The following is a 27423-nucleotide window of genomic DNA, read 5'->3' as shown; positions in this document are numbered from 1 at the left end:
TGTAAATGTGTTGCATGCTTTCATGGCCAGAGGTGGTTTTGTTTCATGGCTTCACAGGTGAGCTGTGATTTAGGAACACCTGCGACTAGCTGACATTGTCAAGCCCCGCTGCGTTGTGTTCTCGTGATATTAACTTCATCACATATACGTCACTCCAGTCACTGATTAAGCTATACTGTCGGCCCATCTTTCTCTCTTCTGTCTCTTTTTTTCCCCCTGCCAGTTGTGAGTCAGAACCTGGTGACAGACAACGTCTCAGTGGTGGAGGGTGAGATGGCCACCATCAGCTGCCGGGTCAAGAACAATGACGACTCTGTCATCCAGCTCCTCAACCCCAACAGACAAACCATCTACTTCAGAGACATGAGACGTGAGTAATGGTGAACCATGCTGATCTGAAGCCATGGAAAGACAAATTTGAACGGGAAGAGCGATTTGAAATGGAAACACATTTGAAGATGTTGTGTGTTTCCAGTTCAAATCTGCTGCCGAGCCAATCAGACGAAGCTATGACAAACTGACCCTGAACAGGAAACAGGAATGCCACCTTCTGGAGAAGGGAACTACTTTCATGCACTATTAACCGTTTTGAGCCCCATGCAGTCCTATTCTGGGGGGAAAATTGTCGAAAATTGCAGATCTACAAGTTCACAACGCGTCGCAAAGAGATTTGGTGTAGAGAGGGAACAAAAAGAGTACACCAAGTACAGTTGTAACTACAGGGGGTCCGGGACCCCTAGGGGTCCCCAGAGTTACTACCGGGGAGCTGCCAAATCTTTGTGTGATAGTATATATTTTTTTACATCGACCACTTGAACGAGCATCCCTATTCTGAGAAGAACTTTAGCCAAAAATAGCGGATCTACAAGCTTGTAGATCGGCTATTTTCGGGAAATAAAGAGCAGACCAAGTACAGAGTGAAATGTCAAGTTTATTAATTATTGACAGTTTAAGTGGTTACATTTCAAATAATACACATTAACATGAATCCAACGTACACTGATGACAGTGCTGTCAAAAACTATCTATGAAATCTGTGAAAAAGTTTTATATGAAACACAATTTTACACAATATGTAGTCAGGGGCCCTGCTTCATCTCTCTGTCAGCTAAGGGGCCCTTGGGCTGAAAAAAAGTGGTCAATCTTCCCAAAGTGGATCATTTCGTTTCATTAGACAGGACAGTGCAGAAAGACGGGGAACCAAGGGCAGATGAAGGATGAGTGGATGATGAAAGGAAGGGTGAATGAAGGAAAATAGTTATCCAATCCAGATGGACACGTTGTGTGTGGGCGACACACTAACCACTGACTTACTGCTGCTTCTCAGTGCAGTAATTGTTCACATGGCCATATTACTCTGTTAGAATTTAGACATGTCATCTTGCTGGGTCAAGCAGGTGGACTAGAACAGGGGTGTACTGTGGATGTTTTAACTAGTGGAGCACTACGTCACGAGTGATCGCTGATTGAAATAACCTCTTTAAAATGTAGGCCTATTTATTAACCCCCAATATATGTATCACATTTTATTCTATTTACATGCATAATGGGGATACTTTAATGTTGTCTTATGCATTTACTTTGCAGACGTCACCTCTGTAATTTAGTTCATGAATCCATCAGCCACTGTTATCCAAACGTTCTCTTTGGACTTCTTCAGAACATCTGACAGTATGCCTACACCTACAGTACTTGACAGGTCACACAATGGCCGTTATTCTATCATGCTAATTCACGCTGTTGACACTCTGCAGCTTTTGTAAGCTTTGGTAAGAGGTGTGAACGCGAGGTAGACACACTCTCACGGGTACGCACCAGTGGCGTAGCCAGAACGCTAGCATAGGCTGGGCCTAGACAGGAGCGGGTGGGCACGCATGCATTATTTAGTTTTTTTCCCGGTTTTTGACTCTTTTTTTGCGGGTTTGTAACGGATTTCGGATACCTACCTATATATATATATATATGTATATGTATATATACACTGTTATCAAAATGGACTAGACGTACTGTAGATACACTAGTAATGGCAGAGGTGCTGAGAGATTAGCAGAATGGTAAGGTGTGATCTTTACCAACAATGTAACAATGTACTGTAGTGGGTTCAGTAGTGAAGACACATGAAACATCCAGGTGATATTGTCACTGAATACTTTGAGTCCCCAGACTCAAAGTGTGGTCTGGGGACCCCAGAGGTATTTGAGGGTGTCCCAGGGGGTCCCCGGCTAAATTATTGGTAACTCTGAGAGCTTACAAATGGATGTGTGTGTGTGTGTGTGTGTGTGTGTGTGTGTGTGTGTGTGTGTGTGTGTGTGTGTGTGTGTGTGTGTGTGTGTGTGTGTGTGTGTGTGTGTGTGTGTGTGTGTGTGTGTGTGTGTGGGGGGGGGGGGGGGGGGGTGTTAGACCCTATGGAATATGACAACTTAGAAGCTAAATTTTTCCCAAAGTCACTTTAAATGCAGACGGAACCAAAACGCCAAGGTCACAACTGAACACTCACAAACCACCCCCCACCCACATGGTGTTGATTTTCTGATGTATTCATATTGATGTAGAACACCTGGGAGGTGAAACTAATGTATTCATATTGATGTAAAACACCTGGGACGTGAAGCTGGTCTTATCTGATGAGAAAGGAACATTCTTCAATATCCTGTGAGGTGACTCGTCCTTCAGTACTGACTCTTCGTGACTGGGGGGTGGGAGAGTTCAGTCAGGAGAAACATTGATACAAACAAGTTTCAAATGTTCTAATTAACTCATTAAGACCTGAGGCCAGTTCTAAAGAATGTTTTCTGAAAAACATAATGTTGCTACAGTATATCAGTGGTGGTCAAACGTTTTCTTGTCAAGGACCCCCACAATTATATATATTTGGCTGCGGACCCCCATCTCAAAATATTTTTGTTCCAGGGACTCCAGAAGCAAAGATTTGAGTTAAAAATGTTCGTTTAAAAAAAATATATATTCAAACACTTGCACCAATTTTTAAGACATGTAAAAAATAGCAGATCTACAAGATTGTATATCTGCTATTTTTGAATGGCCAAAGTATAAAATAATGCTTTTTAGCTAAAATCTAAAATGACACAGATGCTTTCCCGGTTTTAATGGGTTAACGATGCACTTGTATTTAAGCTAAACTTTATTTATTAACTTAATATTCAGTGCCACTCGACGTCTAAGACGTCCGTTGTATCATAAGCCCTGTGCCACTGGACGTCTAAGACGTCCAAAAAAAATTAAAAATAAAATGTTCAGAACTCAAGATATGATGATTTGAAAATGTTCTGCTCCATTCACTTCTTGTTTAACTTCTTACTGAAAAAGGCTGTATCTCGGCTCCAAAACACTTTTTTTACAATGAATTTTGGCTCTGGCACTCAGAGCCAAACTGCCAGAAATAAGTCAGGCACTGAATGAGTTAACTCATTGTTATTCTTTTGGCAAGAAGATACCTACATGCCTCTCTGAGAGGAGACATTTTTAGATCTATACTGTTTTCCGACCGCCCACTAAGAAATTCCATTATTATTTGTTCTCCATTCTCATTGTTTGTGAATTTTTTTTTGTGTGGTTGAATAGACATGTGATATTAAAAGAGGGAAAGCTGTGCAATATGGCGAGAGTAGTGTACCTTAGTTGTTTTAATTATTTTTTTAATGATAGAATTCACAATTTTTCCAATCCTCATTACTGAGAGCTTTCATAGCCGATGATTGCAGTTGAGTACCAGTTGTTTTGTTGTTAAAAGTTCTGAGGTTTCATGCTATTTGAACACACTCTTCAAGATGCCGAGAGGTATTACATTTTCTTTACCAAGTCCAAGAAAACAAATTTGAGAATGAAAATTATGATTACACCACATTTGATTAGTTTTTTTATCTAGTTCTGCTAAGTTTTCATCATAAATAGTACTGTAGTATCCCATACTGTATGAGTTTATGGACACTTTTAGCCATTTATTAGATCATCAAGAACCCACTTGACATTAGCATCAAAATTAAAGTGAGCAAAACACATTCCAACCCTTCCATTTTCAATGATAATCACATTCTGAAATAATTTGTTATCATGAACCCTAGTGTCTCTGTTCTGGGGCGAACATTTGGCTAAAATAGCTGATCTTTGTGAGCTTATCGTCGAAGATGTTCGGTGTGGAGGGAGAAAAGGAGTGGACTTAGTAGAGCCCTGGGGGACTCCGGTCATCTAAGTATAAAGTGTTTAAGCATGCTGGGCGAGACCTAGCCGGTTGTGTGTCTAAACGGAAGTACTCTGAAGACTCACCTCTTCAGACTCCACCTTAGCCCGTAGCACTTGGCGTAGCACTTGCCTTATCCTCAACGACCTTGCAGGCTTATGCAAATGCTAAAATGTAATTTAGATAGCATGTTATGTAGACAGATGCCAGGTCATTGTTGACCTGGCATCGTATAGTGTGTATAGTTTCAATGTACAGATTATTATATATATATTTTTTATATTCTACTGTTAGGCTGGCTCATGGTTTACCTTTGATCCTAGATTATTATTTCTTTGCATTTGATGTATTACCTTGTGTTGTCCTTGTTTACTGTAAATCGCTCTGGATTAAGAGCGTCTGCTAAATGCCTAAATGGTACCGGAATTTGGCGGCTAAGGAAATGACGTGGCATTACAAATCTGTTTACATTCTCTGTGAATGAAACAAGTGTTGTGATTGGTCGATAAAGATTGTTTCCGGGGGAAGTACGTACATACGATGAATATAACAGCATATTTTTCAACTAGACTAAACTATTATGGGGAGGAAAGGGATCCTAACAGTGTCTGTGTGCACAGCGAGTATGCCCAGAAAGTATCCACTCGCTAACATGCAACTCTTCTGTAGTGTAGTGCCTTGCTAAATTCCTGTGACTCAGCAGCGCGACTCAGCATCTGTGTGTCACTAATGAATCCCTCCCACCTGAACCTGGTCAGACCAGCCAATTTCATGACATCACTCAGATAGCTCACCCAATCTGCTTTTGAAATGACAAATGGAATCTAACACTCAGCTGTGACACAAACCATTAAATATGATTAACTATAGTTTTGTGCGGAATCTACAAATTAGCAAATTAACATTATCCATCTATGTCCTCCCACTTGATCATATAAATCATAGTTAAATTTCGTCGCTGTCGGGTGGAAACCTTGTATGTCCAAAACCGTTCCTTTTTTATTCGTATTATTATTCTAATTTAAATGGTGAAAATAGCCTATCTGCTATTTTCACTACTTGTGTGGCACTCGAAAAAAAAACATAAGAAGTAGATTTTTTGTATATATTTGTATATATACAAGGTTTCTGCCTGACAGCAACGATATGCTTTGTTATGAACTTGATAAGACCCAGTAATATAAGTAGCCCTGGGGTATTTAATGCTTTTCTAGCAGACTGTTTTCCCCAAAAGGTATATTATTTTATGAAGCTATTTTTCAAACAATCTCATTTCTATCATTTCATTTAATATCTAGTTTACTCTGTGTATTCTCACCCTCAGAAAACCTTCATGTTCATTCTCATTTAGAACTAGTGCATGTACTATATTTTAAACCAGAGCTCAGATTATATAACTATCATTTTAGTTGCCCTACATTTGCCTCCAGTATTTATAGTCAATCTCAAAATGTAATTTGGTTTAAAATGAAATGCCAGCTTAGAAAAGAGTACTGCCGTTATATTACATGACAGTGATTTTCAGACTGTAATAGACAATTGCCACACCTTCAGGATTTGTTTGATGAACGTGTGAGTGTGATTGAAGCGCTTACATCTGTCCTCAGAACAGTTGCATGAGGTTGTCATGGTGAGACTCATCTGCAGTGTCCTAGATTACCATCCAATATGCATTATTGTCTTTGTACACGATTTGCGTCAAACAATGACCCTACGCAAATCCACAAGATGTGGAAAACACATTAGCAAGATACTTAGGTCAGACCCTTAAGATGTACTGCATGGATAACACTCTCACACGTGAGTGACTCACTTGAATGCGGAAAAGGCTGACATTAATACATAAAATATGATGGCAAAGATGATAATAAATATATAACATGGATGCAAATGCATTACAAAATGGTTCACAAGACTAATGGTAGAAAGAGTGGTTGAAAAGTGCTTGATTACAAGCATCACCAAATTCAAACTACTGCATAATTTCTAATGCATAGTAGACTAGTAGACTGTGCGCATGCACGCACGCACGCATGCACACACACACACTGTATATAAATGCTGGTGGTACAACATACCACGCACCAACATATTGTAAGTACATGACATCTTACACTAACAATACACACAAGCAGCTTTGTGTTTGTCGTTGCCTATAGCAATGTATCACTATGTCAAGTTTAGAATCATTTTTAGAGATCTATCTTGAAAAGGAAGTGAATTGTCCTATTATTAACCCTCTGAAGTTTAATGCATGGCCGGTGTGGTATACATTTCTATGCATTACTGATCTCCTTGTTTTCACCAGCAGTTTGTGGTGGATAGATCCAGCATGTTTGATACTCATTTAACCTCCGGTTTTCTTCGGATCTACTTTACTGAAGATACTGACACCTAATTGCGTTGTAACTCATAGCTAATCACAAGGTTCATGATGCCAAGACTAATCACATGCAAGGTATTCATGTCAGGACTATTATACAAAGTATGTAAAATGTCAGGACTAATCACATGCAGTACAAAGTATTCATGATATCAGGACTGCGTGTGGGCCAGTTATTGTTCCACCCATCCCACTTATAATTCAGGGAAGATAACCGTAGTTAAATCAGTTAGGATTTAAATTTTACAGTACGTTAATTTCTGCTCATAACTAATCCAGCTAACAGCCTTCCAGGTGGCAACCAAAGCATGGCAGTGTTTACTTACTAAATGAAGAAATCTGTGTTTACTTTATAATGAAATCTGTGCTTACTTAATAATGTAATCTGTGTTTACTTAATAAGGAAATACTGCCAGCCTGTGCTGCCAAAGAAATCATGACTGATTGGTACTCTTTTTAATTTATTTTCTTTTTTCCCTACACGGCTCCTAACTGCCTGGCCATGCGTGGCAGACGGTTTGCATGCATAGTAGTTTTTGGATATATGTTTTTGGAACGTGTTTTCCTCCGATCTGGCTGGCTGCGTTGTGAACAATGGAAATGTTTGTAATCAAGATGCAGAATGGGGATTCGGCAATGGATCAGCATGGAGCAGTGTGTGGGGGTCCGTGGATTTAGACTTGGAAGAGCGGCAGGGAGAGCCTACCCTGTTTCTGAGGGGGTTCCCACTGGATATATCGGTTGGAACGGATGGATGTACTGCTGGAACAACGTATGGGCATGGCCCTGTGGTGCACGGAACGTGTGTAGGTTGCACAGGTTATAATTGCACTGTCTGAACATGTTAAGCTTGTCAAATGTACATTTGACTGTCAAATGTTAACATTTTTATGTATACATAGAGAAAAGATGACTTGATATGGCCTTCAAATTCAATGAGCTGTTGGGTGTGTTGTGTGGTGGTGCAGACAGTGAGGATTGGAGGAGTGCTTGGGGACCACATAAAGGTTGAGCCTGACAGGGAGAACTTTTTCCACAAGGACAGAGTTTTGGAGAAAACAAAGTGATCGACAGAGGAGAGAGACATCATCCCAGTGTTATTGATGTGTTAGGTGCAGGTCCACGTAGGTCCTATACCAGCACCTGTGGATGTTAGTGGATATTCATGTCATGATCAGAGTTGGCTGTTCGCTTGGCACTTCACAGGGAATAACAACATTGTCAAGGGCAAGGTGATCCTTGTTACCTTGATGTCTTGTGATCTCTCCAAGAGAGAACACTCTGACATCCAGCTCGTCATTATAAGCTGGCGTCCCGCAGGGCAGCCTCTTCTGCCCCGGGAACCATGCTAGTGGAATGTTATGCTTTGGTCATTCTATGGTCGGAGGCATTATGTTTCCAGGTTGTCTGTCCATCTGGCCAGCCTTCTGGCCGTCCACATGTACGCCCATCCATTCCTCCCAAACTTGTGAATATGGTATCTCAGAATCACCTCAACAGCTTCGGCCATATAGACATTTTGTTTTTATTAATGGCTTCATTTATAGTGTTTGTTTACCATTTCCAGTAGCCATTCAAATGTTACCGACCTTACCTGAATAATTGAGTCAATGTCGGTTAAACATTAAAGTTAAGAAGTCATAGACATTTGATAATCAAAGTGGTCACTGTAATGTCATGTATACTGTGAACCGTGGTCAACGGTATAAACATGCCAGACCACCAGTATGGTCTTTTAACCTGAAACCTCAGAATATCCATTTGCCAATGAAACATGGAAATTATGCAGTAAATATGCTACAGTATGAGTTTCACCGGATGAAGGCTCAAATCAAAACATAACTCAACTAGAAAAAGTGCTCCTCGGAGCACAGGTCTCCGCCAGGTCAGGTAGGTTATTGTGGCCTCCTGGTGGCGCTATAATAGGCCAATGTGAAAAGGGTGCCATTTCTTCCTAGGCCTTGCACAGCAATCGGACACTGCATGCATGATTTGAGGCATTTTGTTCTAAAAATGTGTTTTGCTAAATTTGACCTGCTGGTGGCGCTATAACAGGCCAATGTTAAAAGGGTGGCATTTGTTCCTCAACGTAGTGCAATTGTGTGTTCAAAGTTTCACCGCAATCGGACGGTGCGTTCATGATTTGTTCAACACGGGCCACTCCTGTAAACATTACATGTCAATCTTAGCCAATCAGGATAGAATATGAAAAATCAAACAGATCCGTCTTGATCACATGGCTATAGAGATCATGTGTACCGATTTGCGTGAAGTTTGGATCAAATCTGAAGGCTTAATATCACAAAATGTGTTTTACATAAGTCTGCCTCCTGGTGGCGCTATAAAAGGCAAATGTGAAAAATGCAGGGCAAAGGTTTTTCCTTGGCCTGTAGACAGTGTGCATACAAAGTTTTACACTGATCGGTGCAGTTATAGGTAAAAGCACGAATTGGCCTGTTACAGCGCCACCATGAGGCTGATTTGAACATTTTCAAATGGCATTCCTTCCTCGGCCTAATGGGAATGTGTGTGCAAAATTTCACGGAAATTGCATGCTGTGTTCATGATTTGAGGCATTTTGTTCGTGAGTACTCCTGCAAAATTTGAAAGCCATTTTTTGCCAATCAGGATGGAATATGAAAAATCTGAAATGAGCCGTTTCTTTAAATGACTATAGCATCCAGGGACTGTGTGTGCACAGTTTCGCTGCGATCAAGCCAACGGTGGCAGAGATTAGCTGTACACAAAATGACAGAATGACGGACGGACGGACACACGGACGGACGGACGGACGGACGGACGGACGGACGGACGGACGGACGGACAGGGGCGAAAACATACTCTCGCCATGCCTTTCGGCCTGGCGGAGACAACAATAGCATAATGCATAGTGGTAAATACTGAGTGCGAGGCTTTATTGAAGTAGCATGTTATAACCTACTGGTGTAGTTTAGCAGTTCAACTCCATTTTGTGCTGCATTAGGTCCTCAGACTATCTTTCTCTTTGAATATTAAGTATTCATGCTGGGGTCTGGTTGACTTCAACAGGTATGTCTTGAAAGTGCCGGGCTTGATTTAATGATTAATTGGAGGTTTCATTTTATTGCCCATAAATGTCATACATCTTTTGTCCTACCATAGACACTTAGAAATGATCATGTGATGAAATCAAGAATGTTTGTAAGTCACCTCCAGATAATCATGGGGGAGGAGAGGCGTGCATGGGAGGGCTGCTGATGACTTCACAGGCATGCCCTTGGACGTCCTCTGGTACCTGAATAAGACATCTTAAAAGTCTGTCCCACGCTGGGAAGGCATACTCCGCGACGACGAGACGAATGAAGGACAGATAAGCCTGTGTCAGGACATCTGTATGGAGCCCAGCGTCTATGGCCATGTGATGTGGAAAGGGTCGATTTCAGTTATGTGCATACACTATATCCAGGACGTGGGTTATATGTAGGAAAAGGTGGAGTCTTTAATTCAAATACTAAGCAGGGTGTCCATTCAATCACCTTTTTTGTAACGAAGGCCTACTGGGAAACCAACGTTTCAATAAGTTTATATCTTTAAAAAAAGTACTTGGCATTCAGGTTCAACCACATACCACCCCAGGCAATGGCAGAGCTTCAGGGGGGCTGGGGGGAGGGTGGGGGCTGGGGACCCTGCTCAACATGCGCGGGCCCCTCACATGTTGAGCAGGCCCATCACATGTAATATGTGTCCCATCATGTAATTGGTTGAAGTGGGCTCCGAAATGACATGATCGCCATGGTGCTGAACTCTTAGCTTGTGTGTGTGCTGTCATGCACAATTTGGCTGTGCAGGCAGGCATGCATTGTAGTGTTGTTTTGTTTGAACAAACAAACTAGTACATTAAATAAAACATTCTCTAAATAGGGATGATGAGGGAATTTCTTTGGTGACCCCATTTTTTTTAACCGTTTCTTGATTAAAAAGAAAATATTTTTTTTTGGTTGCCAATGCGCGACCCCAACGGCTCCTTCCCACGCTGTGATTGGCCAGTAGTCACTTTGAGTGTCAGTTGGGGCAAACGCAGTCCCCACAACATCATTTACTATTCTGTGCCTATCGGTACATAACTCGGACGGGGCTGAGTAGGCTCAAAGCGAACTTCGCAACGTTCGGCACGGCAACTCGTGCGCTTTAGCGCGCTCAGTTGTGCCTCTCGTGGCTCAAGTTCGCTTGAGACTGCGCCCCTCCGCCGCGGTCCGGTCCAAAACTATACTTTATCGGCGAAAAAAAAATAGTCCGCGGTTGTTTGAAAAAGTATTGTCCCAGGCGGGAGTCGAACCTAGACTCCCAGTGGTAGTGGACTGTGAGTCTAATGATTAGCGAGATGCGCCACTGTGGCCGGTGTTGAGAAACAAAACAAATCCGCCGTAAACTACCATATCTAGCGTATAGCATGGCACACTAGCCAAAAGATGGCAGTGCACTCTAGGGTATACCATCAAAAGACTGGTGTACCATGGCATAATTCCTAACTACACCAGCCTTCTGCCATCAGTGGCTCTGATGATAGCACTGAAACTCACCTGAGACTGTCATCAGGTGAGGTGTTTAGCCCCGCCCAGAAAAACTGCTCTCAGCGGGAAATGCCCAAAACAGGGCATTTCCTGTTTATAGCTTTAACTTATATGGTCTACGTGTTTTGCGATGATGTCTCAAATACTTTGAATTTGTGCAAGAAAAATATAATGAGGCTTTTAAGGCCTGCCGTTGCAGGCATGTTATTGTCTGTTGTAAAGTGATGTAACGTTAAAGGGATACTTCACTTTAGGGCCGGGGAAACATTTAAAAAATATATTAAAAATAAATGAAAAAAGTTATGGAAAATTCATGGCCCCCTCACGCATTAGAGTGTCCTACTAATGTGTGAGGGGGCCTTTATTTTGCCATAACTTCTTTCATTTTTTTTTAATATATATTTTTAATGTTTATTTTATGTGAAAGTGAAGTATCCCTTTAAGCTCTAATGGGCTATTTAGCACCATAATGCAACAGTACAGCACTTTTCTGAAGCTGGCATGTCCACTGCACATGGGACTGTATACAACGTAGTGGTTGGTGGTAGGGGGACTGATCATTTGTTTGGGCCCTGGGCCCAGCTTTAACCACTTAAACCCTATATCGTATACTGTACTGTCCCTCAGGGGTCTATGCTAGGCCGCCTCATTTATTTCCATCTACACCAAATCTCTTTGCAGAAAATAGCCGATCTACGAACTCACAGCATGTCGTGTTGCACCGCAATGTGATCTTGTAGATTGCCTATAATCGCCAAATGTTCACCCCAGAATTGGGACTAGAGGTTGCATGTGGCTAACTTGTTCCACCACTGAGCCCAGACTTTACTGGGGTTCACCTTCTGCTTTTATAGCACTCACACCTCAGCTCTTTTATACCCTGTAGGTTTATTGAAGCCAAAGGAGACCTTCTTAATGCCTTGGAGGCTCACATTCCTGGCATACATAGGCAGTAGACATTCTAATTTACAATTTTACCTGATTTATATGGTACCAAAAACCTGAAAAGAGCTTGTTTAACTGGGTGTCAACAGGGGACATTACAGCAAACAGTGGCTTGGAGGAACTGCTTTTCTATCCCACACGTGACTTTCAGTAGCTTTTGATGGTGTGTTATAGTGGTTGGGACATGCTGTGAGTAGCATGCAGATTGCTTAGGAATGAACAACAAATGCCTTTGAAAATTCCAGGGTTCATGCAAATTCTCTCATGTTGCTGTAGGAGAAAAACCCCATGACACCTCCAGTCAGTTGTTTTTTGGTTAATCATCTATAGTTAGAAGCTAATTATCATCAACCAACATAACATTAACTAATTAAAGAAGGGGTCCGAAAGACATACCCACAAGATAAATTCCCTCAGAATTGATCATTTCTGGACATTATGTCGCTAGCTAAGCTAACAGCTTCATTGTGTTCATATGGGTTGGAGCGTTCACAGTTAATAATGTCAAATCTTAAATGTTTATAAAGGTCACACTGGACTCTTTGTAGCAATGTTTTGTCCCTGAAGGGGATAGACAACATAAGTTGCTGAGGACCTGTTTCTCAGGATTTGTTGGGACTTTTGCAAAGGAGCAAAAGAACGATGTCTACCTGAGCAAAATGCTTGCAGACTATCACAAAATGTCAGTTTTTGTGATAGATCACAGAATGGACTCCTTTCCATTTGAGTTTGACACAGGCGCAACCCGTCAATAGCGGGCACTAGTGCGCCGCACCACCTCTCCCAGACCTAGATCTTCCTTGAATGAATATTACTTTAAAATATATTCTGTATATATTTAAACTATCAAACCAACAAGGTAAATATTATATAGTTAATGGCGATTGAGTGAAATGTATAATCTTCCATAAAATGTAGATAAAAAACGTTCTACGTTGTCTAAACTTAATGCTGTGGGCGCAAAAATCTTTACCATTGACTCGCCATCTTAAGTTTTGCACATGCGCAGATCACTCTTCAATGCAAGTGAACAGGGCCGCCGTGGGCACTGGTTTGGAGTGACCAGCACATATATATATACACATAGAACTGCACTGACTGCTGCTGCTCATTCCACCACATTTCCCTGTTAAGCTTCGCTTTCTATGCCTGTTATGGCTATGCTGAGTTATGCTTCTACGAACGACGTATCGGTGCAATCTACATGCCCACAACCCGTCGGATTCGCGACACGTTGTGGGCTTGTAGATCGGCAATGTTCGACACGCGATACCGTTGTGCGTCGAAGTAGAAACCGAGCTTATTGAGGCATGAAAACCACCACAACTGGCTGATTTTTCTACCGATTTACACGCAATGCTGATTTTCATAACGAAATGCTTACGTAGATCGTAAAAATAAAATAGCCTAACTTATAAAACAAAACAACTTTTTGTCTATTGTTATTGCAGTGAATGGATATTGATCATATAATACCGCAGTATTTTTATCATTATCAAGTACAAAAAGGTCATAATCATAATTTTTGCTCAAGCCATTAGTTATGTCTGTCTTTCACAAATGAATGACTAGTAGCCGAGGGCAGGGCCTATCAAAAATAAACTTAATGGCTTAATTTCTGGTGTAGCACTACCTGGGGAAAAATCCACCAGCCGCCACTGGTTTGACAATAATGGTGCTTTAAACATGAATTGCTGGTTTCATCGGTAATAGAAGACATGATGGTTAGACATTTAAATGGCACCCACACCACCACCCTCTTCTGTAGTCAGACCATAACGTATTCCCCCTGTTTTCACTGGGTTCCATAAACTATGCTTCAGCTTTCGACAAGCTTGCAGTGTCAACATGATTTCAACTTGTCCTAACCTTTTGCCCCTTATTCTTTAGTAGTGTTCCTATCAGGTTTTGGCGCATAAGAGGCTGTCATTATCAGGTGTGTGGAAAGCCTGGGCTGGCGAGTTGAATTAATTCAAGTGTGCTGACCAGTACCTTAAAGGATAGGCTTTTTAAAATATAGTGGTGGAGAAATAGCAGCAGCTGACTAAACACTTTACTCAGAACTAGTTTCAGCTTTGTTTGGGCAGATACAGAAAAGTGAACATACACATATTTGAGGTGTGCTCGTGTTCTATTTCTCTTTGTAGGTAATATAAGTGTAATGTAAATCCAGGGCTTATTTTAATGAATAAAATGTTAATTTATTCAATATAGTTGGTAGTATATTTATAGCCACAGAGCGAGTAGACGGAAACAGTGCCCTCTTATAATGAGCATTAGTGAGGACCAATTGTGCGAAGATAACATTGAAAATGAATGAAGTGATCGTTCAAAGGCGGAAATCAGACACCACAGTTATTGACCTTAAGTACAATTTTGAGGTACTTTTACTTTACTGGAGTATTTCCAATTTTCAATACTTTTACTTCTACTCCACTACATCTCAGAGGCCAATATTGTACTTTCACTCCACTACAATTATTTGAAAACTTTAGTTACTAGTTACTTTGCATATATAAATTATTACATTATAAAACATACATTAACCACTTTAGCCCTATTTTATACCTAAGCCATTTGAAAATAGCCGATCTACAAGCTTGTAGATCTGCTATTTTCAAACATTTCAGTACTTTTACTTTTGGTACTTTAAGTACATTTTGATACCAATACTTATGTACTTTTACTCAAGTAAATTTTGAATTCCGGACTTTTGCTTGTAACAGAGTACTTCTACATTGCAGTATTAATACTTTTACTTAAGTAAAACATTTGAGTACTTTTCCCACCACTGTTCGACTGTATGGCATCGAACACTTTACACCCTCAAGGCAGTTCATGAGGCTGACTAGTTTGCAGCTGTGTGTCATTGTCATAACAGTGGAATTAAATGTCATATTTCTGAATTATTTTTGCTGACGGGAATCATGTAAATGGAACCTTCCCTCAGGAGAGGCAATATAACTAGCACATCTGTAGTTGTTAGAGGTGGTGTTGGGTAGGATACAGACTGGTTGACAATGTCATTAAAGTTATTTGAAGCAGACGGCACAATAGATGTGCCAGGACAGCGGTCATAACATTTATGGATTGTAGCTTAACCTGAAATTAAAATTAGGCTTTTGCCTTTAGTAAAAAAGAAAACAAAGTCATTTGTTTCTGTCTCCGAGGGATCCTGTCTCTTCCCTTGGTGTCAATAATGAAAAGCCTGCCATCTGTCCTTTCTCACCACTAAATGGATGTGTGTTGTTGTCCCTTCAAGACTTTTTATTTTTAATTCAGGTCAAAATTGTGTTTAACTCATTCACTGCCAGACTTATTTCTGGCCGTGTTTGCCCACTGCCAGCGATTTTACGATTTTCTTACCTTTTTGAAGTAGTCACAGACTATTTATCTCCAGTATGATCGATCCCCTGATGGTTGCTAATCACAGAGGGTTTCACTGTGCACTATGTCTCGGTCAAAAATACATAGTGAAAAAACACAGTAGCCGAGATGCAGGATTTTTAAGTAATAAGTTAACCAAGAAGTGAATGGAGCAGCAAATCTTCGGATCACAATATCTTGGGTTCTGTGTCTTTCAAAAAGTCGTTTTAGTTGTCCTTGGCAGTCTGGGCCTTTGGAAAAAAAGTCGTCAATGTCGTCCTATGGCAGTGAATGAGTTAAATGAAAGTCTGGTCAGGTCATCCAACATTTTGAGTCCCAGATAATCATTCTAACACCATGTAATAAAACTTTGATGGGCTCCTTTCAGCACTCACTAATAATCCCAACTGATTGAGTCCACTTGTAAAGTTTGCTAATTATCACCCTTTTTCTTAACCAAACCCGAGAAGAACAATTAATATAGCCAACCAATGAGGGAGAAGCCATCAAGGGGGAGCTGAGTTACTATGGAGGGGGGAAAGGGATCAAGCAGACAATTTGCATGGCCCCCCCAAAAAAGAAGCCAACATTTTACACTCTCAGAGTTAAATTAACACTCAAGATTTTGCTGTTAAGTTAAACTTATACTGAAGCGTTGTTTTAGACACGCTAGCCCCCACCCCCCGTCTTGAATCTCGGGTTTGTAGTCAGGTTTGAATGCAGAGATTCCTGCAGGAGTTGGTGGATTTCCTTGTGTTAGAAATGCCTGCTATTTTTCTTCTCGCCATTGTGGACCCTTTGGCTATTTAAGATAACATGAAAATAAGCAATGTATATTCAACACCACTTTAAGCAGCTGATGACCTCTTGTGAATGAACTGAAATGAAAAGAAGAAAATGCCATTGTCCATCAATATTTGGCAAATGAATCACAAGGCATGTTCGTCTGTCTATCAGTGTTGTTATTTCGGATCACTTCAGCAGGTATGTTTACTTAAATCACTTTATTCATGAGCTGTCTTCAGGTCTCGCTGTCAGGTTAATAATCAAATAGTGGAAATTAGGTTTCACAGTACCCTCAGTCACCTACAAAACCAATGATGTCTTTTGAATACTTAGAACAGAAATAAGAACAGTCCTCTGTGAGTCTTCGCACAGTGCTTTTAACTGATGCAGTTGCATTGAGAAGTTTCAAGTGATGTAGGTTTTTTGGACAACATTAAAAGCATGTTTGCAAATCTATGAACCATGTCATCATTATAAAAATTACAATTTACATCTGAAACGTTTGACCCACATTATTAATTAGGGGCGTTGGCGGGGGGGGGGGGGGGGGGGATCGTATTATCAACGATTCAAAATTGATTCACAATTTCCAAAAATAGTTTTTTAGTTTTTTTTTGCTGATAAAAGTTATAGGAGTTCTTACTCTATGGTGTTTGTGATATGAAATGTTTGCTTACCATAATCACAGTAAACATTATCATGTATTCAGTCATATTCAAAGGCTTTAGGGGAAAATTAACTCTAGTCACTTTCAGTTCTGCACAGCTGAGGTGTGTGTGTAACTGTCATGCTGACTTACTTTACTTTAACACATTCCACGCCAGTTTTTTTGTTTTTTTCACGTCGCCACAGACCTCGCTAAATACCTTTAAAATCGCGTGTTCAACTGTTTGTAGACACACAGGGTAGCTGTGTGAGTGGCCCAGAGAAGACCGTTTCGATCGGCGATCGTCCATTTTGAAGTTGTCGTGGTTTATGTTAAACAGCGATCAGCGAGGAGAAAAACAACAACCGAGAAAATTGAGGATTAGTGGGAGCTTTAGAGCGGAGGCGGGTGGGAACGAAAATCTCCGGATACGGATATTTCCGTTTCCGGGTGTGCTACAATGAAATGGGTCACTGCGAGAGAGGCCTACAATGAAATGTGAACCTGCGAAAAAAGAAAAAAAAAGACCACTTCGCGTAGATCTACGCGACTGGCACGCTGCGCAATTATTTAGGTTTGCGTAGATCTACGCGATTGGCACGCAATGTGTTAAATTGTCCTATATTAGTGAAAAATCAATTGTCATATGAGTTAAATGTTGATTTTATTCGGCAAAAAGGAAATAAGCTAAAACATCACCTCAAGCGAGAGTAAAATGTTTTTGGGGAAATCATTTTTTTCTTATTTTTTTCAATTCAGATATTGGATAAAGCTGGTATTTCTTCTAGTGAAATACCTTTCAAATGTGTTTTCCCCTTCGATACTCCCATGTGAATCATTTCAAATGGCAATGCAGCATTTGTGGCTTGTTCAAAGTGTCTTGAGTAGAGCCTTTCCGCTCTCCTACACAAAAATCAAATCTCCCTGATGTGGAATTTCTGCTGAATCATCATCTTACTCCCACCACTGGTAGTTGTCAATGTTCTGGTAGATTTGGACAGCTAACTTGTGAATAAATTAGGTGGTATAGTGTGGCAGCAGTCTCAGTGGCTTCTCCCTGTATACATTCATTTGAAGGGATCTCTTATGAGAATATTTTCATGTTTCCTCCTCTATTGTCACCATTCTTTAAAAAAAAAGAAGTCGTAATGTCAATTGATTCCTCCCAACACACATTTGTGTGTTGTCACTGCTGTATCCTACTAATCTGAGTTCCCAGAAGTTTTCGCCAGCTCTGGCGAGGAACTTCTGGGCCAGAGCCCTGGTATTTGTGGGCGGGATGTAGCTTACGCTCAGAATCTGAGCGAACACGCCTCTTACCGGTCTGACTCGTCTAAAAAGTCCGACGAGAGGCAAACAGCAGTACACAACGATGGCGGCCGCAATTTGTCAAGGGGAAATTGCTTCCCGTCGATCCTATTTAGATGCAGCACCCACTGCATGTGGATCCCGCCCCCTTTTCTTCATTGGCTGTTGATTTGAATCACAACGCAGTGGCCGCGCCCCTGCTGTCCAAGCTCCGACGCAATGCCTCCCAGACTAGTATCCTACTGACTCGCCTGCCAGTGAGGATAGTCACTATTTTAACTTTCCCTCTGCAGCCGCCTCTTAGGCAATATATTGACAAACAACACTCCTACGTCTGTTTCCTTTTTCAACTGTTCTGGACTTGCCATAGTCTAATAAATAGCGTAACAATTATATAGCCCAATAAATAGCCTGACTTGCTTTTACCTGGTTGTGTTTGTTTACATCCACTCACACGTGCAGCATCTCTGTGCCGTTGCCACCAGTCAAGTGATACTGCCTCAGGTCCGGGATCAGTTTGTTTATTTATTTAATATGTATTTACTGTATATATAAAATGTGAGTGAGCATGTGATTATTATGTTGATGTCAAGATATCACAGATGTCTCTTGGACATGAGGAGATATTAGGCTACAGGAGGAAGATGTGCATTCTGACCAGCAGCACGGCCACCTGGTCCACCTGTTTCAGAAGTCAAAATCCATAAGAATTCAACACAACTCATGTTCATCATGGTAGATGACATTCCTGAGGGACTCTGCATTGGGGTTAAAAAACAAATCGATCTGGGCCAGATTATCAATTTATTGCGTCAATTATCAATATTCTTTGTACGGAGATGAGTAGTGAGAAGAAGTAAGGGAGAGAAAAATAGATGCATTTATTTCAATTAGTAGTAGCATATACACTTCATTGGTGATAGAATATCTACAAATACCTCTCATCCTGTAAGAATGTTGTTAACCCTTTTCCTCTTGGCTTTCTTTATCTGTCTCTGCTTGATGGGCAGCAGTTAACAGTCGTCAATATCCATAGAGCTCCGACACAAGGACGCATGAACTACATTTAATTAATTAGTGGTTTAAACAAAGAGGAACATAACTGAGAATGAGCGAGTGATTACTCAATTGATTTGTCAAGATATCACAAATGTCTGTCTCATTGTTAATACTGCATGATAGTCGCACACTTTCACTTTTCCTTAGCAGACTTTGTTTTGCGTCTCCTCTGATCCGTCTTTTAAATAGCAATGTGCCTAATAGCTCAAGTTTACCCTCTTAAAGGGAATGGGAGAAAACACCCATGACTAGAGAGACTTAAGAGCCGTGCTTTGCGCCAGATAACACGCAGTGCATTCCACATTCTGCACCCTGTGCCATAGATCGTCCAAACAGGGCCCTGTGTGTGTGTGTGTGTGTGTGTGTGTGTGTGTGTGTGTGTGTGTGTGTGTGTGTGTGTGTGTGTGTGTGTGTGTGTGTGTGTGTGTGTGTGTGTGTGTGTGTGTGTGTGTGTGTGTGTGTGTGTGTGTGTGTGTGTGTGTGTGTGTGTGTGTGTGTGTGTGTGTGTGTGTGTGCGTGCGTGCGTGCGTGCGTGCGTGCGTGCGTGCGTGCGTGCGTGCGTGCGCGCATGTGTCACCTATGCTGGTCACAGTCACCTGCTAACAGCTGCAGGTGCCAGACGAGTCCTCATGGATTTACATCATCAACAACAACACTGGACTGGACTAAAACTCCAAGGGAAACTTGCATGTCTTCCCTATGCTTTTCGCTCTGTCTCACACTCGTTTCTTAAGAACACTGCACTCAATGAGGACATCACCACATTCACAGTTAAAGCCAGACTACAAGCCTTTCCCACCAGACTCGATCTCTCCATCTGGTTCCCCTGCACTCAGGTTCCTCATTGCTTGCACCACACCACAGAACAGATCACTGAAACACTGTCTCACATCTTGAATGGCTGCTATACATACAAAAGGATGTACATAGCACGTCGCGATAGAATAGTGGAACTCATAGCGAAGGACATAGCAAAATATCATGCATCTACAGTGAGAATGTACAAACATTCCCGTGTCATTTCATCCATGTTCCATCTCTGTGATAACCCAGAAATATTTACATCTTTGACAGCTAATACACCAGATGTTGTTGTGGTTGATGAAGAGTCCAGGGAAGTGTCTGTTAGAGATAGCATGCACCTTTGACCTTAGCCTAGAGGAGGCCTTTATGACCACGGTCATTAAATACCAACCACTCCTACATACCATCTCAGAGCTGGATTATAGGTGCAGACTATTTGTTTTTATATTGGGCAGCCTGGGACATACCCACAGACTAGTTGTTAGAGGGCTTCAACAACTTAGGATGCCCAAAAAGGAGGCAAAAAGGCTGGCAAAGTATTGTTATCTCTGCTATAATTGGCAGTCGCCATATATGGCGGAGACGCTGTTACTTAGTTATAGTTTTCCCCACAATAACAGAAAACAGAAAAACACTAGTATAGAGCCCTGAAGCCCTTTTGAATAGCAACTCATAAAAAAGTGAAGGCAGTGGATAAATGCCGCTGTGGATCAGATATAAATGTATCAGCATGTCAGGATGGGCTGAACAGGCGTATATAGGCCCCCATTTTAACCAGTTGTTGTTATTCTACATTACAGTTGGTAGTGTGTGCTTAGGTGGGCGGGCAAACAAGGTTAGCCAAGATGAAATGTGCCATATTGGAAAGGGAAACAGGATTTATGGATTTATTCTCTGTGTCTCTGAGGGACAATTGAAGGGCAATGAAGACATGTCATTTTGCCAGGATCTATGTTTAATTCAGCCATTTTTATATTCATATTTGTCATTTGGTTGAGATTGGCTTCTTCATTTTGAGTTGAAGAAAGTGTTCCCCTATAGAGACATTTCTTAATCTCTCTCTTCCTTTCTATTTCTCTCTCAGCCCTGAAAGACGCACGATTCCAGCTCGTCAACTTCTCGGATAATGAGCTCCGGGTGTCGCTGTCTAACGTGTCCCTGTCAGACGAGGGTCGCTATGTGTGCCAACTCTATACGGACCCTCCACAAGAGGCCTATGCTGACATCACTGTGCTAAGTATGACCGGAACCACAGACAAACACACTCCTTTCCAATAATCATGTGTTTTAATGGGGCTATGTACTGGCTTTCCACTTATATCATACTTTGATGCATGTGAATATTGCTGAGTGCAAGTCGTCATCCTTAATTCCCTCTTAACGAGCTGGGAAGAGGAAAGCACAATGTACAGAGTGCTTTTAGTGGTAAATACCATCCCAAGAAACCTCCCCATGCTCTTGTTGCTGTCGTATTAAGAGCTACTTATTTGAGTTTCCCGGACATGTTTTTAGCTGCAGAATCATTTTGAAGAAGAAATTATGGTTTGTCATTTTAGTTTTTGGTGACAATGGTAGTGGTGGAGCGAAACAGCCCACCGAGTAATTTCTGCCATTATGAAATCAAAGAGCCAGCTATTAGAAAAGTTTGACTTCACCTCTGTTAAATAAGATATCGCCATGCCATACATTTTTGTGAATATTGTGAACACAATATAACTTGAACTGAACGCACCATTTGTTAGTTACATTCTAATATGAAGACAATATTAGAAAAAAGACAGATACAGTACATCTGTTAGCTGTTTTCTTGAGAAGACCCATGTCAGTATTCAATATGCTATAGGCCTATCTAATGTTTTGTTAGACCTTTACCCATTAAGTTACTTAACCCATTAAGACCTGAGGCCGATTCTACAAAAGTCTTCTACATCCTAACAGTTTTCTGGAAAACTTGTGTTTCTATAGCAAAATTCTATGGCAAATTCTATGTATTTGGCCGTGGACCCCCATTTGAAAATATTATGTTCCAGGGACCCTCAGGAGCAAAGATTTGAGTTTATTTATTTTGCTTACAAAAAAAAATTTGCACAAATTGTCACGATTTTTCAAAAAATAGCAGATCTACAAGCTCATAGCTTGGCGCGAAGTGACGCGCGGTGAGCTTGTAGATCTGCTATTTTTGAATAGCCAAAGTATAAAATAATGGTTAAAGTGGTTACACAGATGCTTTCACGGTTTTAATGGGGTTAAGTTACTTAACTGCATGTTCACGCTATCGTCTAATTCAGTGTTTCCACGCAGATGTAGCACAAGAAGCATAGGATGGTGTTGTGCTCTGGGAGCAGAGGGATTGTTTTTGTTCCATTTCCAGACCCCCGTGTGTTTGTCTGGGTCCAGTCCCTCCAGGTAACCCTATCATTGAAGCCCGGGATGAGATTCTGAGCGAGGGCAACGAGACAGAGATGACCTGCACCGCTATGGGCAGTAAGCCCGCTGCCGCCATCAGATGGATGAAGGGAGACAAAGAGCTTCCAGGTACTATAGGTCCTCTTCACAGACAAAGTTTAAATACGGTAATAACAGCCATACGGCCTTGAATGCGGGACAATCGTTTTACAAATGTTCACTTTTGTGTATATTGTATGGACATTTAAATAGCCCGTAAACAGGAAATGCCCTGTTTTGGGCATTTCCTACTGAGAGCAGCTTTTCGGGGCGGGGCTTAACACATCAGTCACTGATGGCATAATTCCTAATTACACCAGTCTTCTGCCAAGGTACAATAGTTTTCTGATGCTGTACCGTCCTAGAGTGAACCGCCATATTTTGGCCAGTCTGTCATGCTATACCCTAGAGTCCATCGCCATCTGTTGGCTAATATAATTCGTTCACTGACCCCCCCACAGTATTTTTCATGACTTTGAAACCAATTTTTATATACTTTTTTATTATTCTAATTTGGCTGGGTGGTTTATAACATTATTCTGTGGTCTGACAAAAAATGTATACCTCATACTGCTTATAGGCCTACTCATACTGGGTTAGGGTACATGTCTTTAAGAAGAAATGTTAGGGCAATGAAAGGGGACATTGCTATCTCGTACTTAAATATCAGAATACAGAATACGAAAATCGTTTTTAACATTAACAATGCGACTATTTTTATGTACAGACCACCATGAATCGGACGATGGTACTGTTGTAAAATTATTTATTGGGTCACTGAAACATTGCAGTTAATTAGTTCTACTTCAATATTAAATAACGTGCAGTGGAAGACTCAATGATGTACTGTAAGTCATTACTTTAACATAATAAGGACCACTTTACCACCTTCTCTCATTCGACTCTCATCCATCTCGGCTTGTATTTATCTTTTTTTATGAGAGTGCTGCAAGCCAACACTATTTTACAGCACACCATCAAATGTAAAATCTAATGTTTGGAAGATGTGGGCGACGAGCAAGCCGGTACAACAACCAAGAACACAAAGACATGGAGATCAAACACTTTTCCCAGCTACAACACAGCGAGGTCCAAAGGTTGCATGCCAGTCTCGCTCACTGAAAATAGTGAGATTGATCTGCTATTTCCAGGGCCAAATGCGTGCCATAGTTGTATATCAATGTTATATAACAGCACACTGAGCAGATATTCAGTTTGCTGACACTGCAGCCCTGCATAAGGTAACCCCACAAACAAATTCACTCTCATTCACTCAACACAACATAAATTATACAGTGCATTGTAGCCTAATTTATAGTATGCCCGTGTGGGTTGCCAAAAGGCTAAGTGTTGCATTGCGACCATTCGATAGCTTGTAGATCTGTCCTTTTTCGCAAGAGACACCCTATTGTGATTGAGTAGGCTATAAATTACATGTAAGGGTCTGCTTTTGAATGCATATATCACTAGTTGTATTCTCTGACTGCTGATAATATAGTGTTTACTGTCAATGTCTACTGACAGTATGGTGAATTGGATACTGCATACTTTTTAGTTAACACAACATTTTGAGTTTTCTGTATTAGACTGTATCATTATTTCATTAAATCGAATTGCACCATAAAGTACCGTTCTCTCGTTACTCACAAGGAGCATTGTGGCTCTAACTGGCTGTGCCACCAGACACCCTCTTTGTATATTTTTTAATGGATCTCTTAATTTTTCCGTCTGAATTATAGATTTTTCTCACACGCTTTTCAACTTCTCAGTAAAAGTGCGTTAAACAGTAGTCTATTCCTTTAAAAGTCTCTTCTATTCCCTCTTTGCCTCCTCATCTTGTCCCTTGTGCCGGTGACAACAGCATCTAATTGAACCACCTCTCTGACTTTGAATGGATTCTATTTAAAGTGATGGATGCACAGTGGTGGCCAAAGCCCGTTGGCACCCAGACAACTTTCATGCCTTAAAACCCAGCTTTAGAAGACATACCCACATGCACGTACGCAAGCACACATAGGGCTGTCACGATTACAACATTTAAGTTGACGATTAATTGTCACACAAATAATTGCGATGAATTGAATTGTGTTTCTGTCATTGAACATTGGAACGTTATGAATAAAAATTACATTTCTTTTCTCCAAATTTTTATCCCACGATTTTGTAACCATATTTTTCACCCAATGCCAATGCCTAAGTTTGTAATCCTTGGCGCTACTCTCCCTCTGCCAGCCTGGGAAGAGCCCCGAACTGAGCTCAGGCTTCCTTCAAAGCATGAGGAGTGAGCAAGCCGCTTATCACCTGACAGGGGGGAGTTTCCCCGGTAGTACGTAGCGCGTGGAAGGAACACGTTATTCCAACCAGTTCCTTTCCCCTCCATCAGGTGTGATCATGGGTAGGCATTATTATAAGGCATTCATTAGCCTTATAGATAACACACACACACACACACACACACACACACACACACACACACACACACACACACACACACACACACACACACACACACACACACACACACACACACACACACACACATAACCTATCATGATCAGACTAAAAAAACACACCTAAACAGGATCGTTGTAAGACCAGCTATTAAGCTCACAAATGTTTGACTGCTGGAGTTTAGTTGAAGTTTGCTTACATATAGATGTATATATTGAATAGCTGTAGCTAATGCCTGCTAGATAGCCACTGTAAACATGCTGCCCATATTATAACTCTAATGGGAACACAACCATTCATTAACAAGGACATAGTTTTGAGTCGAGAGAGAGAGAGAGAGCATGTACTGATGCAAAGTGTTTATGCAAAATCCTGAAAACAGCTGCAACAAATTAATGACATACGTAGATTTGAAAGGAGGTTAATTATTTATAACCCCCATAATGTTTTCTCATATGGACTGTGTTGTGTTTATCGCTCATGCTGCCATGACTAAAAGCTGACATTTTCATAGAGTCGTCCCTGATGTCCAGGGCCGGATTACCCATAGGCCGTAGGGGGCGAGTGCTGGGGGCACCAAAACAAAAAAAAAATTATAAGAATTAAATAACATAACCTTAACATAACCCTAATCCTAAAACCGAAATAATGTAACCAAAAACAGAAAAGAAACTAACAAAATCCGCCAATTTTTCACGCGAGTGCACGATTTCGGCGAAGCGCTCGGGAGCGCGGGGGCCACTTCAACTTGAGGTCGCCCTGGGGCACCACATAGTGCTAATCCGGCCCTGCTGATGTCCCTGACTTTGACGATGATATTGCGTCAATAAAAAAAACACAGGGTCATATTTGTCATTTCACCACTTTTGCAGTTTTCTTCGTTGTAATGAATGACTTATTTTCCATGCTGATGTGGTCTAGCTAGCTAACATGCTGTTAGATATCAGATGCTTTCTGCTGCTATGGCTGCACAACTCTATCACCAAGCCGAAAGCTGAAACCTATAATTTTCCTTTTGTTTTCACTGAACTCCTAAAGCCATACTGTCTTTCTGGTGTCAGTGAGTTCTGTCACTGCAGCAACAAATTGTTTAATTTGCTTTTGGCTGCAGCTCCTTGCCTGGCGGACTTCAGGCTAATTAAATGTCCTCCGAATTTAACTTAATTACCTCAAGGGATAATCAGGCTCTCTTAAATATCATTTAAATGTAAATCCTGCCATCGGTCCTACAATGCAGACCCTATTATCCTTCTATTATCTCCTTCTCTCTCTCTCTGTGTCTCTCTCTCTCTCTCTCTGTGTCTCTCTCTCTCTCTCTCTCTCTCTCTCTCTCTCTCTCTCTCTCTCTCTCTCTCTCTCTCTCTCTCTCTCTCTCTCTCTCTCTCTCTCTCCTCATTGTCATTCTGCTTGGGTTGTGATCTAATAACTGCTGTCCCAGTACTGATATCTACACCACTTAAGCTCAGAGTAAAATTAAAGTCATGAAACAATAGGAGTTCCAGGAGCACTCGTTAAATGCTTTAAGAGAGAGAGAGAGAGAGGGGGGGGAGGGGCCAAGGAGGAGGGCACTTCATTGATTGACAGGGGCCAGAGCAGCGATTAGCCTCAAGAAAACCACAGGGTGATTTCGATGACCCTGCCCTGGACCCATGCCGTACCCCAGCAGGACTCTACAAATGGATAAAACAATGACCCTGTCCAAGAAGACTCTACAAATGGATAAAACAATGACCCTGTCCAAGAAGACTCTACAAATGGATAAAACAATGACCCTGTCCAAGAAGACTCTACAAATGGATAAAACATTGACCCTGCTCTACCCCTGCAGGAAGACTACAAATGGATAAAACACTGACCCTGTCGTACTCCTGCAGGAATACTCTACAAATGGATAAAACAATGAGCCTGCCCTACCCCTGCAGGAAGACTGTACAAATGGATGAATCAATGACACCGTCCTACTCCGGCCGGAAGACTATAAATATGTATTGTTTTATCTTCCTACCCCAGCAGGAAGATAAAACAATGACCCTGCCCTACACCAGCAGGAACATAAAACAATTACCAGCCTTACCACAGCAGTAAAACTCTACACTGACCCTGTCCTACATGTCCAAATATCTGAAGGGAAGACTATTTTTCTGTGTCTACTTGAAAATGTCACTGAATCTGTTTATAAAGTAACAAAATAAAAAAACAAAAAAATCTAGTTAAAGGGATTGTTGGCAACATTAAGCCTAAATTTGAAAAATATCTATATATATATATATATATTTTGCATTTTTTCCCCTCTATCAGCCACTATATAATGATGCTGGGGTGTTTTCCTGCATTGAAACACAGTCCTCTTTCTGAAATCGTATTTTCCCTACTGTTTATGTTTGTAGCGGGCCGTAAATTAACGCACGCATGTGCGCATCCGTGCGCGTCCGTGTCCGTGTGAACTTTTTACTTTCGGTTTGAAAACGCTCTCAAACTTCGT

At 41.2% G+C, this 27423-nt stretch overlaps 1 protein-coding gene across 2 annotated transcripts in view; it reads left to right on the top strand.

Annotated features, from left to right (window-relative positions):
- Nucleotides 1–27423, top strand: part of cadm1a (cell adhesion molecule 1a) — a 348623-nt gene that overhangs the window by 270182 nt on the left and 51018 nt on the right. For both annotated transcript variants that reach the window (XM_080436284.1, XM_080436283.1), the window contains 3 exons: nt 224–370; nt 21130–21282; nt 22443–22580. In XM_080436284.1, coding sequence (XP_080292410.1) covers nt 224–370; nt 21130–21282; nt 22443–22580 — 438 coding nt within the window. The remainder of the gene's footprint in view (nt 1–223; nt 371–21129; nt 21283–22442; nt 22581–27423) is intronic.

Source organism: Gymnoscopelus braueri, assembly GCF_963280865.1.
Source record: "Gymnoscopelus braueri genome assembly, chromosome: 8".
Lineage (NCBI taxonomy): Eukaryota > Metazoa > Chordata > Actinopteri > Myctophiformes > Myctophidae > Gymnoscopelus > Gymnoscopelus braueri.
The sequence above is the reverse complement of the archived record's forward strand: the minus strand, read 5'-3'. Positions and strand labels throughout refer to the sequence as shown.